Raw genomic sequence first — 16,210 nt, 5'->3', positions numbered from 1 at the left:
AGGGAGTCTAATCAGTGAAAATACTGAATCACTAGGCTGTACACCTGAAATGAATATAATAATTAAATAAATTATACTTCAATTATTATTTTTTATTTATTTACTTTTGGCTGCACCTCGAGGCATGTGGGATCTTAGTTCCCAGATGGATCGAACCCACATTCCCTTCATTGGAAGGACAGAGTTTTAACCACTGTATCACCACGGAAGTCCTATACTTCAATTTTAAGAAATACTGATACAACAAGCAGTTAACAGGTGCTTACTTCTTAGATTTCACTACAAATTAAGATTGCTAAGGGTTAAGAATTCTGATTAATACGTGTAATTAGCATATTGAAAAGCAGAGACATTACTTTGCCAACAAAGGTCCGTCTAGTCAAGGCTATGGTTTTTGTGGCCCCATGAATTGCAGCATGCCAGGCCTCCCTGTCCATCACCAACTCCCGGAGTTCACTCAGACTCACGTCCATCAAGTCAGTGATGCCATCCAGCCATCTCATCCTCTGTGGTCCCCTTCTCCTCTTGCCCCCAATCCCTCCCAGTATCAGAGTCTTTCCCAATGAGTCAACTCTTTGCATGCAGTGGCCAAAGTACTGGAGTTTCAGCTTTAGCATCATTCCTTCCAAAGAAATCCCAGGGTTGATCTCCTTCAGAATGGACTGGTTGGATCTCCTTGCAGTCCAAGGGACTCTCAAGAGTCTTCTCCAACACCACAGTGCAAAAGCATCAATTCCTCAGTGCTCAGCCTTCTTCACAGTCCAACTCTCACATCCATACATGACCACTGGAAAAACCATAGCCTTGACTAGACGGACCTTTGTTGGCAAAGTAATGTCTCTTCTTTTGAATATGCTATCTAGGTTGGTCATAACTTTTCTTCCAAGGAGTAAGTGTCTTAATTTCATGGCTGCAGTCACCATCTGCAGTGATTTTGGACCCCAGAAAAATAAAGTCTGACACTGTTTCCACTGTTTCCCCATCTATTTCCCATGAAGTGATGGGACCAGATGCCATGATCTTCGTTTTTTGAATGTTGAGTTTTAAGCCAACTTTTTCACTCTCCTCTTTCATTTTCATCAAGAGGTTTTTTAGTTCCTCTTCACTTTCTGCCATAAGGGTGGTGTCATCTGCATATCTGAGGTTATTGCTATTTCTCCCAGCAATCTTGATTCCAGCTTGTGCTTCTTCCTGCCCAGCGTTTCTCATGATGTACTCTGTATAGAAGTTAAATAAGCAGGGTGACAATATACAGCCTTGACGTATTCCTTTTCCTGTTTGGAACCAGTCTGTTGTTCCATGTCCAGTTCTAACTGTTGCTTCCTGACCTGCATACAAATTTCTCAGAGTAACTATTTTTAATTAATCCTAAACCCTAAACTCAGCAAACTTCTTTTGCCATAAACATTCCCCTCACAAACAGGTCTCAGGTAATAATCCTTCCCATGGCCTCAAGCTGCGGCCTATGTGCTCATCCTGGGACATTCTTTGTAAAGATCCTTGAACAAATGTCAAAGGTTATTTTATAGATTATTTCCTGGGCACAACTGTAGAAGGCTTTGTGCTTTCTCATGCTTCTCTCAAGCACCTTAACATTCTTTCCAGCCAACTCAACTGAAGAAAGGAAAGAACAAGTCAGAATCACAAAGCCTAACTCCTTCATCCCAGGACCGTGCCTGTGAGATGAGGAGAGGGCGTTGGGGCCGTGCCTCCATTTTGTCAATAATGCCTAATGTGGCTCCAGACAGGTCCTATCATTTCATGGCAAATAGATGGGGAAACAGTGGAAACAGTGGCTGATTTTATTTTTTTGGGCTCCAAAATCACTGCAGATGGTGATTGCAGCCATGAAATTAAAAGACGCTTACTCCTTGGAAGGAAAATTATGACCAACCTAGATAGCATATTGAAAAGCAGAGATATTACTTTGCCAACAAAGGTCCATCTAGTCAAGGCTACGGTTTTTCCAGTGGTCATGTATGGATGTGAAAGTTGGACTGTGAAGAAAGCTGAGCACCGAAGAATTGATGCTTTTGAACTGTGGTGTTGGAGAAGACTCTTGAGAGTCCCTTGGACTGCAAGGAGATCCAACCAGTCCATCCTAAAGGAGATCAGTCCTGAGTGTTCGTTGGAAGGACTAACGCTAAAGCTGAAACGCTAGTACTTTGGCCACCTCATGCGAAGAGTTGACTCATTGGGAAAGACTCTGATGCTGGGAGGGATTGGGGGCAGGAGGAGAAGGGGACGACAGAGGATGAGATGGCTGGATGGCATCATTGGCTCGATGGACATGAGTTGAGTAAACTCCGGGAGTTGGCAACGGACAGGGAGGCCTGGCATGCTGCGATTCATGGGATAGCAAAGGGTTGGACACGACTGAGCAACTGAACTGAACTGAACTGAAAGGAAATTATAGAAAGTTTGTGGAAAAGGAGCCTTAAAAAAGACTTCTTTTCTGGCTTCAGGACTGGATAAGATGGGAATAAATTTTAACTGAGTGAATTTTAATATTAAAAGTAAGTTTGTGCAGATATAGAGTTTTGTTTCCTAATTTTGATAACAGTAATACTCTGTTGTAAGTGTCTGTATTTGTTTTTGAAATATTTTATTGTCACTTTGGTAGATGGATAATTATTGTTTCACAGAGACCTATGATCCTCTTCGATGAAATATTTACGGGCTCTAATCAAGTTTTAAATGAAGTATTTTTTTGACCTCTAGCTAATTTGAGGATTTTTTTTTTTTTTTTTTTTTTTAGAGAGCCCCTGAAGCATCTCAAATAAAGATATTAAACTCATTATAATTAGGCATATTGGTACATATAATTACATGAGTGTCATTGTGAAACAAGTGACGGTAAACCTTCTAAGGTTATAGTGGAAGGATAAATGTTATTAATGTATGTTCTAAAAATCATATGAAATTCCTAAAAATCTGATATGTCCTGGTAAATTGTCATTAGTCATAATTCTAGTTATTATATTAAAAAACCGGATGTTACAGAAATAGCTTTTTTCTATTTTTTTTGCCAGTCCAGGTTCGATGCACGATACTGGATGCTTGGGGCTGGTGCACTGGGATGACCCAGAGGGACGGTATGGGGAGGGAGGAGGGAGGAGGGTTCAGGATGGGGAACACATGTATACCTGTGGCGGATTCATTTTGATATTTGGCAAAACTAATACAATTATGTAAAATTAAAAAAAAAAAAAGAAATAGCTTTTTTCTTTAACATTAAAAAAAATAAAAAAAATTTTATTTTTTTTTTTGGCGGCACCACATAGCTGATGGGCTTTTAGTTTTCTGCGGTTCAAAGTGCAGAATCCTAACCACTGGACTGCCAGGGAAGTCCCTCTTTTCTTTTTAATTACCTTGATTGTTATTTAAATTCATCAACACCTCACATCTGAAATTTTACATAGGTTATGTAAGGACTCATCCTGTGTCTTATTTCTCCACTTCTTTGCCAAGCCTTTAGAGGGTTAGAGGGAATGTTAGGTGACTTTTCCAAGCTCACGTAGCCAGTAAGGTGGGGAGGCATGGGGTGGGGGGAGAGGAATGTGTGAAGCCTGGAGGGTGTCCACGTTGTACCCCTGTCCCTAGGAAAGACAGCAGACCCTCAGTCATCTCCCAACCCCCTTCCTCATCTTGCTGCCCTGCTCACAACCACTCACTGACTCCCTGTGGGACCCTCCCATTTTATGAATATTAGGGGAATAACCTGTTAATGATTTGCTCTGTTTCCTGCCCTGCTTCAGCCAACTGTTTTATCCTCCTAGCCGATCTACACCAAGAATAATCATTTTAAAAATCCTTCACAGCTTCTCACTGAAAATAGATGTCTACTTTGTTGTTTGATGATTGAAATGTAGTTGGTTTATAATATTATAATAGTTTCAGGTGGATAGCATGGTGATTTAGTATTTTTATAGATACTGTGCGGTATCATGAAATGTTCCTTTGATATCTCTAATTTTCTTGAAGCGATCTCTATCTTTCCCATTCTATTGTTTTCCTCTATTTCTTTGCATTGATAGCTGAGGAAGGCTTTCTTATCTCTCCTTGCTATTCTTTGGAACTCTGCATTCAAATGGGTATATCTCTCCTTTACTCCTTTACCTTTCGCTTCTCTTTTTTCATAGCTATTTGTAAGGCCTCCTCAGACAGCCATTTTACCTTTTTGTACCCCTATCCCTGGAAAGACAGCAGACCCTCAGTCATCTCCCAAACCCCTTCCTCACCTTCTTGCCCTGCTCACAACCATGCAGTGACTCCCTGCCCTGTGGGAACCACCCATTTTTAAATGAATTTCTGTGGAGTAAAACTTCCATGATTCGCTCTGTCTCCTGCTTCTGCCAATTGTTTTATCCCCCTAATCAATCTACACCAAGAATAATCATTTCAAAAAGCCTTCACAGGTTTCCATGAGATGCCCACCTACATCCATCACTTCATGATTTTCATATGAAAGTGAGGCCAGATCAAGGGAAGACGTTCTCATCTCACAGAACGCCTCATCGTCTCCCCTCCCATTCTCTTCGCTCTCCTCTTCCCAATTTCTCTCTGCATTTCTTTTCTCCTGCAACATGGTCTAGGATGTAGCATTGATAGATGAGACATGGCTTTAAAGGCTCATTTTCTATTCTAAGTAGTTTAACAAAATATTTCCCCTCCAAAGCAAATACTGTGGTCTCCCTTTGATAATTCCTGGTAAATAAAAGATTTATCATGTAAAATATTACAGATATGTCTGAATTTTTCATTATATGGCTCATCAAATATAGTTGAGCACTTACTGTGTTCCAGACATTGTTTCAGGTACCGGGAAGCATAAAGGGGTCAAGTGTCATGGTCTGAAGGTAACTCTGTGCTTTCAAATTCATAGGTTGATGTCTTAATCTCTAGGATCTTGGAATGTGACTATATGTGGTAGAAGGGTGGTTTGGTGGTTAAGATCTACCTTCAACTTTTGGGGACAGGGGTTTGATCCTTTGTCTGGACTAAGCCCACCTGGCAACTACTGAGCCTGAGCACTACAAATAAGACCTGATGCAGCCAAAAGTAAATAAATGTGAGACTTCAATGAAGAAGGGACTTCCCTGGTGGCTCAGAGAGTAAACAACCTGCCTGCAACGTGAAAGACATGAATTCCATCCCTGAATCAGGAAGATCTTCTGAAGGAGGGAGTGGCAACCCACTCCAGTATTCTTGCCTGGAGAATCCCATGGACAGAGGAGCCTGGAGGGCTACAATACATGGGGTCGCAAAGAGTTGGAAATGACTGAAGCGACTAACACTTCACATTTCAAATGAAGAAAATTATTTTAAAATGAGGTAATTAAGGTTAAAAAGGTCACAAGGGTGGGCCCTAAGGAAATGTAACTAATGCCCTTGTACCATAGGATTTTAGAGTACAGAGAACATACATAGAGACCAAGGGCTGAGAGATTTAGCAAATAATGTTGCAAAACAACCAGATAAACTGAATTTAGATAAACAATGAACACATATATTTTAATCAGTATATTATATATACATATCTTATGCATATTAATTATGCTGCTGCTCCTTAGTTGCTCAGGCATGTCTGACTCTTTGAGACCCTATGAACTGTAGCCCACCAGGCTCCATTGTCCATGGGATTCTCCAGGCAGGAATACTGGAGTTGGTGGCTATTTCCTCTTGCATAAAGTGCAACTCATGACACAATACAGGGACCTGAGTTTCCTTCCTATGTGGCAATCTCTATCTTTTTGCTGGAAATAAGCACAAGGAGGAGCTTTTTCTGGGATGATTAGTATTTTATTTCTTCCTCCAGTTGCTGCTTACATTCTTATATGTGGTCTTGTACCTTATATTCTTTTACAGAAAGTTTCATCTTGCTGAAACACAGACTTTCCATGTATGTGTATTACATGTTTAAATTATACAAGATTAAAGTCATTTTGTCTTCTGTTAGTGAATACACAGCTATCAATGCACACCATGTTCACACTCCATAGAGGTTCACAGTGCCCCTTGAACCAGCAGATCCTCCAGTGCATGGAGGGATTCCACACAGCATCTACTTCCTGTGGTTAAGATGACTCAGCACTAGGGATGTTTTTGTCAAGTCTGGGGGGTGGACGCTGGTGGCTGTTGATAATTGTTCCCTGCCAGGCTGTGTCGGATCCCATATCCAAAGTATATGATAGATCCTAGTAGAGAAAGGAGGCAATGAGTAGGTGAAGTAGGCACTCTTTCCACTTACATGTGTCCGGTTGTTGTTTAGTCACTAAGTCATAAAAGGCCTCCTATTATGGCATCTGACACAGTTTGGGGATAGAGTAAGAGGTTCAGTCACCCAAGAGGCCTCTTTAGCCCAGAAAGTAACTTACCAATGTCATTCCAGACTCCAAATAGGGCCCAGGCCCCAGAGGTTATCTGCATCATCAAGTAAACATTCACGAAGGTGCTCACCAGTGTGAGGACAGGCACAGCAGGGGCCTGTGGGCAGAGTCAGTTCATCCCTGAACACAGCCAAGAAGTCTGAAAGGGAGACTGTACTACTCCAAATGGGCAAGAAGACCAGTCCTCAGCCTCTGTGTTCAGTTCCTACTGAGATTGGATTTTTAAACACTGCATGTGGATCAGGGACAGGTCCACTGGTTTTAGCAACTCCCCTCATTTCCTTGTCCAGCGAAGGATGTTTAGACCCTTAAGCATGTAGACTTCATTCACTCAAGGTGGACACTGTGAGCACATAAGGCCACTACCTTGAAGTGAAGAGAAGAGGGGTTCTGGGGCTGCCTCCAGATGATGACTGTGACCCCAGTGATGAGCAGCAGCAGCAGCACAGCCACTGTTGTGAGCACGGGGTCTCCAGAGAACACCTGGCTGGGCCACTGGGCCAGGACCAGGCTCAGGATGGTCAGCAGGAGAACTGCAAGGGTCAAGGTGGAAGAGAACAGGCTGGACCCAGTAGACAAAGATGTCAGAGCTCAGGTCACACTCTTCCCCAGGCTGCCCACATCAGGTAAGGCCATCATAGATACAAGACTCCTCAACTCCCAAAGACACAGAATCCCACCCCATCCTGTTAATTTCAGAATGTAACAAAAGAGAAATCCCACTGCTCACCAAGCAGGAAGGCACATCCATAGACAATCTGGCCAGATTTCTGGGTGGGGATGGTGCTGGTAGGGAACCACAGACTCTTTAGAACATTTGAGTTCCCTCCTTCAGGTACAGAGTCCAAAGGACTTTCTTCAGCTTTAGGCTCCATCTCAGTTTCCTCTCCTGTTTTCTCCTTCAGGTCTGGTTGGTACCTGAATAGAGGTACCAAGGCAATAATAACAGCAGTCTCTACTAACCCAACATCAGACAATCTATTCATTTCTTTCCTGCCTTAACCAGAAATAGAAGGCAGCATGAAACCAGAAAACGATTACCTCCCCATCAACCCCTAGGGGTCCAAGACTCCCAGTCAAGGTGTAGTGGAGTTTTACCTGAGGACAAGCACAGAAAAAGTCACGAAAGTGTAAGCAAGCATGATCCCAGTTAACATGAGTTCCACAATATGACGGAAGTCCAAGAGTAACACCATGATGACTAGAATGAGGGCAGGAATAAGGTGGAAAAGTGGGATGAGAAACCACTAGAAAAATCCAAGTTAAGGAAATTGATTGGAGAAGGAATGTGCTTCATTTATTCACCTGCCAGGTTTACAGAAGACATTATGGCCATGACAGGGGTACCTGTGAGGGCATGGATCTGAGCAAGGCCCCGGAAAAGGAGCCCATCCTTGGCCATTGCACAGATCAACTGAGACATGTAAAATATGATGCCCAGGAGGCTGGAAGAGAAAATGGAAACATATGTGGGGACTTCGAGGCAAGGGATAGCCTAGGGCATCTCCTCCCTTGTCTACATGGGGTAAGGTGTCTTGCTCTCTTATCTCTCATACCAACGGACAGATACCTAAGAATTTGACATCAAACAGGGAGAAAACCATGGCACTGACCTGTATAAAAGAGCACACAAGAAGACAACAGCCATGACATATCTGTCAGGGTCCCACCCAATGTGGAGAAAAGCCTGCAGTAAGGGGCTGAAAGGATGAATCTGGTAGTAGGGCACCATGAGGGTGATTGATGCCGAGACACCAGAGTATGCCAAAAAGCCAACACAGATGGAGATCACCATGCTCAAAGTGATGGAACGCTGAGGATTTCGGGCTTCTCTCCCTGCAGGTGGGTGGAAGTACTGGGTCAGGAAAACACTGGAGTGAAAGCAAAAAGGAGAAAAAAATCCCCTTTCCTCTTGCATCTTCCAAAGCAGGCTAACCATCTACAACCCCTGTCCCAACGGGCAGCTGAAACTGTGCCCAAACCCTTTATGGGACTCACAATAACCATGTTACCTTTCATGACAATGCCATCAAAACCAACAAATGAGTAGAAGCACAGAGCTGCTCCTCGGAGAATCCCATCAAAGCCAAAGGGTGCAAACCCTCCATAACCGAAAGGGCCCAAGCTATGGTGAGAGAAGGAATGAAGAAGAACATGGGTGGGGTGTGCTCAGCCATCTCTACTGGATTCCTCCCTTCATGCCACAAGTCCTGGGCTCCAGCGCCCCCATCATCTGATCATGTGGATTCACCAGCCCAGATCTCTCTAGTCCCTACTGTATTCCCAGCTCTGCACTGCCCCCTCCCCCACTTCACAAGCATTACTCTGGCCAAGGGTCATAACCTCCTAACCTATAGATATCGCTGGATCCAGATATGTTCAGTCTGTAGTCCTGTTCTGTGAGCTTCCAGTTGTGCAGGTCTCCCTTAATGAAGCCAGAGAAGATAGTGAAGATTGGAACAAAAATGTTGATGCCTGTGAACACTATGATAATCAGCGGTGATGCGTGAGGTCCCAGAAGCATTACTCCTATGGGATAGATGGAATATGAAACACTCAAAATAAATAAATCCATAGAGAGAGAAAGGAGACTAATGGTTGCCAGAGGCGGGGGTTGCAGACTGTGGTGAGGTGGTGGACTGATAGTGACTGCTCAACGGGTACTGGGAGCAGTCTTTCCTTTTGGGGAGATAAACGTGTTTGAAAGTAGATGGAGATGATGGTTGCACAACATGGTAATTGTACTAAGTGCCACTGAATTGTACACTTTCAGATGGTTGATTTCATATCTCACAATATATATCTATGAAATCATCAGGTTGTGTAACTTAAACTTATACAGTGCTGTATGTCAAATATATCTAAATAAAGCTGGGAGGGAACAATAAAATTATTAATTTTGTGCTATGAGGACTTCCTTTCAATTGAAAAACAAAGCAATCTTTGGCCTCAATACAGAGGAGAAAGCTTGTTGGTCTAAGTCAATGATTCTCAGCGGGGGTGATTTTGCCTGCCAACCAGTTGGCACTGTCTGGAGACTTTCTGGGTGTCAGAGTTTGGGGGCAGGGAGGGCATCACTGGTGTCTAGTGAGTAAAGGCTTGGAATGTTTGCTACTCTATACCCAACACTGATTTTTTAAAAACCTTACAATGCATAGGACAACCCCCCACATCAAAAATGATCCAACCCAATTTGTCAATGGTGCCAAGGATAAAAAACAACAGTGTGTGTCCTCCCCTCCTGTCACCTTTCCTTCTAGTGTTAACCCCCCTAATTCTGCACCTAAGCCTTTCCCTCCCCAGCTGTTGCTCCACACTCCATTCTTCTCTTCCTGTCTCTGTCCCCTTCTCACCAATCATTACCAGCAACAGGCCCAGAGTGACAAAGTCTGAGTATGTGGCCAGAAAAAAGGGCATGTACGGAGAGAAAGTCCCCTCTAATGCCTGAGAGATGTGGTTTCCAATCAAGCTGCCAAAGGTGATGCTCCAGGCTTTGGACAAACAGATAGTGGCTGCAGCAGCAGAAGGAATATTCATTAACAAAAATAAATTGATTTTTGTCTATGTGCCATGGGATATATTAAAAAAAAAGAAAAACTACCCAATCTGAAAGAGATTTTCTTCTTGGAATGGGAAAAGCAGACCCAGATAACTCACAAAATAGGTCATTATTTGGTATAATTAGGAAGAGATCAACGTTATGCAAGAAAAAGAACACAGGAAAGTGGGACCAGGGAGGCTGGGAGATGAAAGCTGAAAATTTTAAATCACAGGGTAAAGGAAAATCCCATGAAGGCAACAGCTGACCAAAGATTTCAATATGGTGAATGGATGAGCCTGTGGGGCATGCTTCCCTCTCACCCACTCCCTACAGTTCCCTTTCCTTCTGGTTTCCTGGATCATCATTTAAAGAAACAGGATAGACCTGAGTACAATGAAGTTGTGGGGTTTTCCTGCCCATGGTATCCTCCTCCTCAACAAGATAGATAACAAAATGTTTGTGAATGAGAGAAGACCCCAATCCTCCTCTCTCCTCACTTCCTGATCTTAAACCCCATGCCTCCCCGACCCCCAACAACCTCTCACCAACAACTCAGGACAGGATGAGGTTCCAGCCAGTGATGAAGGCACACAGTTGTCCCATGGTGGCATAGCTGTAGAGATACACAGAACCAGAACGTGGTACCCTGGCCCATGACTCTGCATAGCAGAGCCCACACATCACACAAGACAGGGCAGCCACCAAGAAGGAGATGATGGTCGCTGGTCCAGCTATGTATTTGGCCACTGCACCAGCCACGATGTATACGCCTGCTCCCAAGGTGCTGGCCACACCAAAGCCCACCAGGTCCAGCGTGTTTAGATGAGCTGCAGGACTCTCAGACTCCTCTACGGGATCCAGTGGCTGCTTGTGTACCAGCTTCTGACCAAGTTGGCGAACATACTGATGCAGCATCCTAGACGGAGTTGAGGAGGCTATGATCTGCTGAGAACGCAAGACACTAAGTTATTAAGAATGTCCATCTTAAACAACAAGGTCCTACTGTGTAGCCCAAGGAACTCTATTCAATATCCTGTGATAAACCATGATGGAAAAGAAAATGAAAAAGAGAATATATATATGTATCACTGAATCACTCGGCTGTCCAGCAGAAATTAATACAAGATGCAAACAACTTTACTTCCACTAAAAAAAAAAGTTGCATCTGCCCTTGACCCTGGGAGTCCAATTTTACAGAGCAATGGAGTGATGGGGAGCAGGTGGTAAATGGACACATTGGGCAGCTCTCCGTGTCTGAGCTTTGGTTCCTTAAACATAAATACATCTTTTAATATGATTCAAAATTATTGACAGCGTTGCTTGAAGGGAAGTGAGATGGAGTGGATTATCTCTCCCCAAATGTACCCCTTTGGTGGGTAGACTTTGAACTGAAGGTGGTTAAGATCCAGCAGACTCTGGAGAAGCTCCTTGCCTCTCCCTTAACTGCTCAAAATAATTGGATTAGGGGACCTATGCCAGGAAGAGAGCTATTAACAGAGAGAACTTTTTAATCTCAGAAAGTCTTCCCTGCTTGGAGTGGCAAACATTTGTTCACCAAACGTTTGCTCTTTCCATCTTCCTCTGGGCTGTCTTCCTCCCCTTTGAAGCTCCAGATTCTTCCCTTGTTCTGTTAAACTCATGATACCATATAAGCTTCCATTGCTTGACTCTCTTGAGCCTCAAGTTTTTATGGGGCTCTCATACACAGCAAATTAAATTTGTTAATTTGTTTCACATCAATTTAATTATTAGACCAGCCAAATATTCTGGATAAGCTTTTTGCTTCTTGAGAAGAAAAAGCCTCAAATGCAGTGTTGACACACAGAAGCTGCTTAACTGGTATAAGTTGAGTGGATAAGAGGGGCTTCCAGGTGGCTCAGTGGTAAAGACGCTGTCTACCAATGCAGGAGATGCAGGAGACAAAATGGGAACCCACTCCAGTATTCTTGCCTGGAAAAGTCCATGGACAGAGGAGGCTGATGGGCTGCAGTCCATGGGGTCACAAAAAGTCAGACATGACTGAGCATGCATGAATAAATAAATGAACAGTTTAATAAATGAATGGTTAAGAATATGACTTTTTAATTGAAATCAACCAGCTCTGGAGCATATTAATTTTTCTGAGTTTTCACAAACTATACCATCTTTGCCCTCCTTTCCTCTATAACACAGGGAAAATTGTTATCATCATTATTTCATCCCCTTTTTGATACATGTGAAGTGACTGTTTTAGGAGCTTGGTAATCAAAGAGCTCAGACTCTGCATAATTTTTCACCAAGGATCCTGAAACCTGAGCGCTTCCTGTTTTGTTGCTTGCAGAGTGACATGGAATAGGAACTCTGCTTTGGGGCAGAGTGAGATGGAATTTGTAAGTGGGACAGATTCTAGACTAGCTCAGTCATAGTGTCAAACCAGAGAGGTCTCCCAACTGCTTGGAGGGAGGTGGGATAAAACTTCATTCTGAATCAGAAATGACAGGACTCTGCTTCCTGCTCATTTGAGGCCTGAAATGTGTCCTGGCTACATGGCTCTGTAGGGCTAGGATAACCCAGTGGCCAGGAGTTACCTTCAGGGGGCTCTCTCTTCCAATACTCTTAAGTCCAAGCTCAGCATTTTGGTTAAGAGCAAGGATTAAGAACCCAGGAGAATATTATTAGAATGTTGGCTTCCTCAACACCTCTGGGCCTTTGAAGAAGTTCACTTCTCTGGACCTTCATTTTCTTCTTGATTACATTCTGCTGATGAATCCTTGTGCATGTTAAATGTGCATCTGCTGTGGTTGTTCCTCCAAAAGCTAGAAGTGGATTGATTTAGCATATGATCCATTCACCCTATGGGTGTGTACCCCATAGAATGGAAAAATCGGATCTCAAAGAGATATTTGTGTTCAAAAGAGTATTATCACAATAGCTGAAAGTTGGAAGCAACCCAAATGTCCTTTCATGAAAGAATGGATAAGCACCATGTGGTCTATATATGTAGTGGAATATTATGCAGCCTTAAAAAGACAGGCAATTCTGATGTGTGCTACAACATGGAGGAACCTTGAGGATACTATGCTAAGTAACCTCAGCCAATAACAAGAAGACAAATACCGCATGATTCCACTTCTGTGAACTTTCGAGAGTTATCAAATTATAGAGACAGAAAGCAGGATGGTGGTTTTCCAGGGGCTGGGGTGAAGGGAGAAGTGGAGAGTTATCATAAAATGGGGACAAAGTTTTAGTTTTACAGGATGAAAAATGATCTAGAGATTGGCTGCACAACAATGTAAATATACTTAACATTATTGAACTGTATACCTAAAATTTTTTAAAATTGGAAGATAATTGCTTCACAATGTTGTGTTGGTTTCTGCTGTACAACAATACAAATCGGCTATAACTATACATCTGTTCCTCTCCCTCTTGACCTTCCCTCCCATCCCTCCTATCCCACCCCTCTAGGTCATCACAGAGTGTCAGACTGGGCTCCCCATGTTATACAGCAGCTTCACACTAGCTATCTATTTCTCACATGACAGTGTATACATGTCAGTGTTACTTCCTCAACCTGTCTCCCCTTTTTCTTCCCCCACTGTACACTTAAAATAATTAAGATGGTTAATTTATGTCATGAGTATCTCACAACCATTTAAGAAATTGCTGCCAATGATAAATAATACAGCCAGCTTCACAGAGTTCTCAGGTGTAGAAAACCCAAAAGTGAGTTAATATAAATTACCATGCAGTTGTCCTCTGCACATACCAAAATCCATATCAGTATAGTTGCCCCAATATCCACAGAGGAGGAACCCATAAATTTGGAGCATACAGGAGCCTGAAATCAGTGATTCACATGATGGAAACCCTATATAAAAGTAATCTTTTTAAAACAACAATTTAAACTTTTTATTTTGTATTGTGATATAGCCAATTAATAATGTTGTGATAGTTCCAGATGGACAGCAAAGGGACTCAGTCATACATGTATCCATTCTCTCCCAAACTCCCCTCCCATCCAGGCTGCCCCATAACACTGAGCAGAGTTCCCTGTGCTATACAGTGGGTCCTTGTTGGTTTTCCATTTTAAATATGGCAGTGTGTGCTTGTCAACCCAAACTCCCTTCCCCCCATCCTAAAGGTATCCTTTCATATCATTTGAACATCAGTCTAAAAAGAGTCTCCCAACTTTCAGACTTGATCCAACCCTCCACCCAACCCCTTCTCTCACAAACACAACAACTCCCAGCTCTTGTTTTCATCTGGAAAACTGGTCTCTCTACCCTCAGAGCCGGGCTGACCTCCCTGCACTCTGGAGTTGCAGAGGTCTCTTTGGGAGGATGTGAACTCACCACACAGTCTTCCAAAGAAGAGGGTGACCCAAGACTTACTGGATCCTTGGAGCAGAGCCTGGAGTAGTGGGTCAGTCAATGAGGCTGAGGCTAAGCTGTGTGGGGCTGGAGCTGAGACATCTCTAAAAACCAAAGCAGGGAGTCCTGAGCACAGAAGACAGGCCTCACCCCCGGGTTGTTGGGGTGGGGATGGGGTTGGGCGGGCAGGGAGCACCTACTGTGTTGGTATCAGCCCTGAGTCTTCTGTGGTTACCCTCAGGGGAGGGTCTGAATTTCTTTTATCTTAAAATACATATTGCATTACATTTACCATTTCAGCCATCTTTAACTGTGCAGTTTGGTCATGTTAAGTACATTCACATTTTGTGTAACCAAACTCCAGGACTTTTTTCATCTGGTGAAATGAAACTGTACCCATTCAACAAATGGGTTCCTGTCAAAAACCACTCTACTTTTTGTCTCTATTCATGACCACTACAGGTACTTCATTTAAGTGGAGTCATGTCGTATTTGTCATTTCTTGTCACACTTCTTTTACTTACTACAATGTCCACTAGGTCATCTGCACTGTAGCTAATGTTATATTTCCTTAAAAAATTTTTTTAATTTATTTTAATTGGAGGCAAATTACTTTACAATATTGTGGTGGTTTTTCCCATACATTCACATGAATCAGCCATGGGTATACATGTGTTCCCCATCCTGAACCCCCTTCCCACCTCCCTTCCCATCCCCTCCCTCAAGGTCATCCCAGTGCACCAGCCCTGAGCACCCTGTCTCATGCATCGAACCTGGACTGGCGATCTATTTCACATATGATAATATACATGCTTCAATGTTATTCTCTCAAATCATCCTACTCTTGCCCTTGTCCACAGAGTCCAAAAGTCTGTCCTTTACATCTGTGTTTCCCTTGCTGTCTCGCATATAGGGTCATCATTACCATCTTTCTAAATTCCATATATATGCGTTAATATACTATATTGGTGTTTTTCTTTCTGACTTACTTCACTCTGTATAATAGGCTCCAGTTTCATCCACCTCATTAGAACAGATTCAAATACATTCTTTTTAACAGCTGAGTAATATTCCATTGTATATATGTACCACAGCTTTCTTATCCATTTGTCTGCCCATGGACATCTAGGTTGCTTCCATGTCCTGGCTATTGTAAACAGTGCTGCAATGAACACTGGGGTACACATGTCTCTTTCTTTTTTTTAATATTTGATTCTTTTTTTTTAATTTATTTTTTTAAAATTTTATTTTATTTAACTTTACAATATTGTATTGGTTTTGCCATATATCAAAATGAATCTGCCACAGGTATACATGTGTTCCCCATCCTGAACCCTCCTCCCTCCCCATACCATCCCTCTGGGTCGTCTCAGTGCACCAGCCTCAAGCATCCAGTATCGTGCATCGAACCTGGACTGGTGACTCGTTTCATATATGATATTATACATATTTCAATGCCATTCTCCCAAATCTTCCCACCCTCTCCCTCTCCCACAGAGTCCAAAAGACTGTTCTATACATCAGTGTCTCTTTTGCTGTCTCATATACAGGGTTTTGGTTACCATCTTTCTAAATTCCATATATATGCATTAGTATACTGTGTTGGTGTTTTTCTTTCTGGCTTACTTCACTCTGTATAATAGGCTCCAGTTTAATCCACCTCATTAGAACTGATTCAAATGTATTCTTTTAAATGGCTGAGTAATACTCCATTGTGTATATGTACCACAGCTTTCTTATCCATTCATCTGCTGATGGACATCTAGGTTGCTTCCATGTCCTGGCTATTATAAACAGTGCTGCGATGAACATTGGGGTACACGTGTCTCTTTCAATTCTGGTTTTCTTGGTGTGTGTGCCCAGCAGTGGGATTGCTGAATCATATGGCATTTCTATTTCCGGTCTTTAAAGGAATTTCCACACTGTTC

General features: G+C 42.7%; 2 protein-coding genes across 2 annotated transcripts in view; both read right to left on the bottom strand.

The window, feature by feature from the left end:
• The window catches only part of LOC129630735 (cationic amino acid transporter 3-like), a 37,825-nt gene extending 33,237 nt beyond the window's left edge, over nucleotides 1-4,588 (bottom strand). Inside the window, 1 exon segment of the mRNA XM_055551231.1 lies at nucleotides 4,507-4,588. Coding sequence (XP_055407206.1) covers nucleotides 4,507-4,588 — 82 coding nt within the window.
• A 1,520-nt stretch (nucleotides 4,589-6,108) lies between these two features.
• LOC129631669 (cationic amino acid transporter 3-like) lies at nucleotides 6,109-10,845 on the bottom strand. Its single transcript, XM_055552831.1, is given in 11 exon segments — nucleotides 6,109-6,197; nucleotides 6,378-6,486; nucleotides 6,756-6,922; nucleotides 7,120-7,307; nucleotides 7,488-7,590; nucleotides 7,695-7,834; nucleotides 8,003-8,225; nucleotides 8,402-8,514; nucleotides 8,741-8,918; nucleotides 9,743-9,901; nucleotides 10,476-10,845. Coding segments are annotated over 11 exon segments (1,839 nt in total).
• Nucleotides 10,846-16,210: the final 5,365 nt, after the last annotated feature.

This window comes from Bubalus kerabau, chromosome 17 (genome assembly GCF_029407905.1).
Source record: "Bubalus kerabau isolate K-KA32 ecotype Philippines breed swamp buffalo chromosome 17, PCC_UOA_SB_1v2, whole genome shotgun sequence".
In the NCBI taxonomy this organism is placed as follows: domain Eukaryota; kingdom Metazoa; phylum Chordata; class Mammalia; order Artiodactyla; family Bovidae; genus Bubalus; species Bubalus kerabau.
Note: the sequence above shows the minus strand (reverse complement) of the source record. Positions and strands in the feature narration are given on the sequence as shown.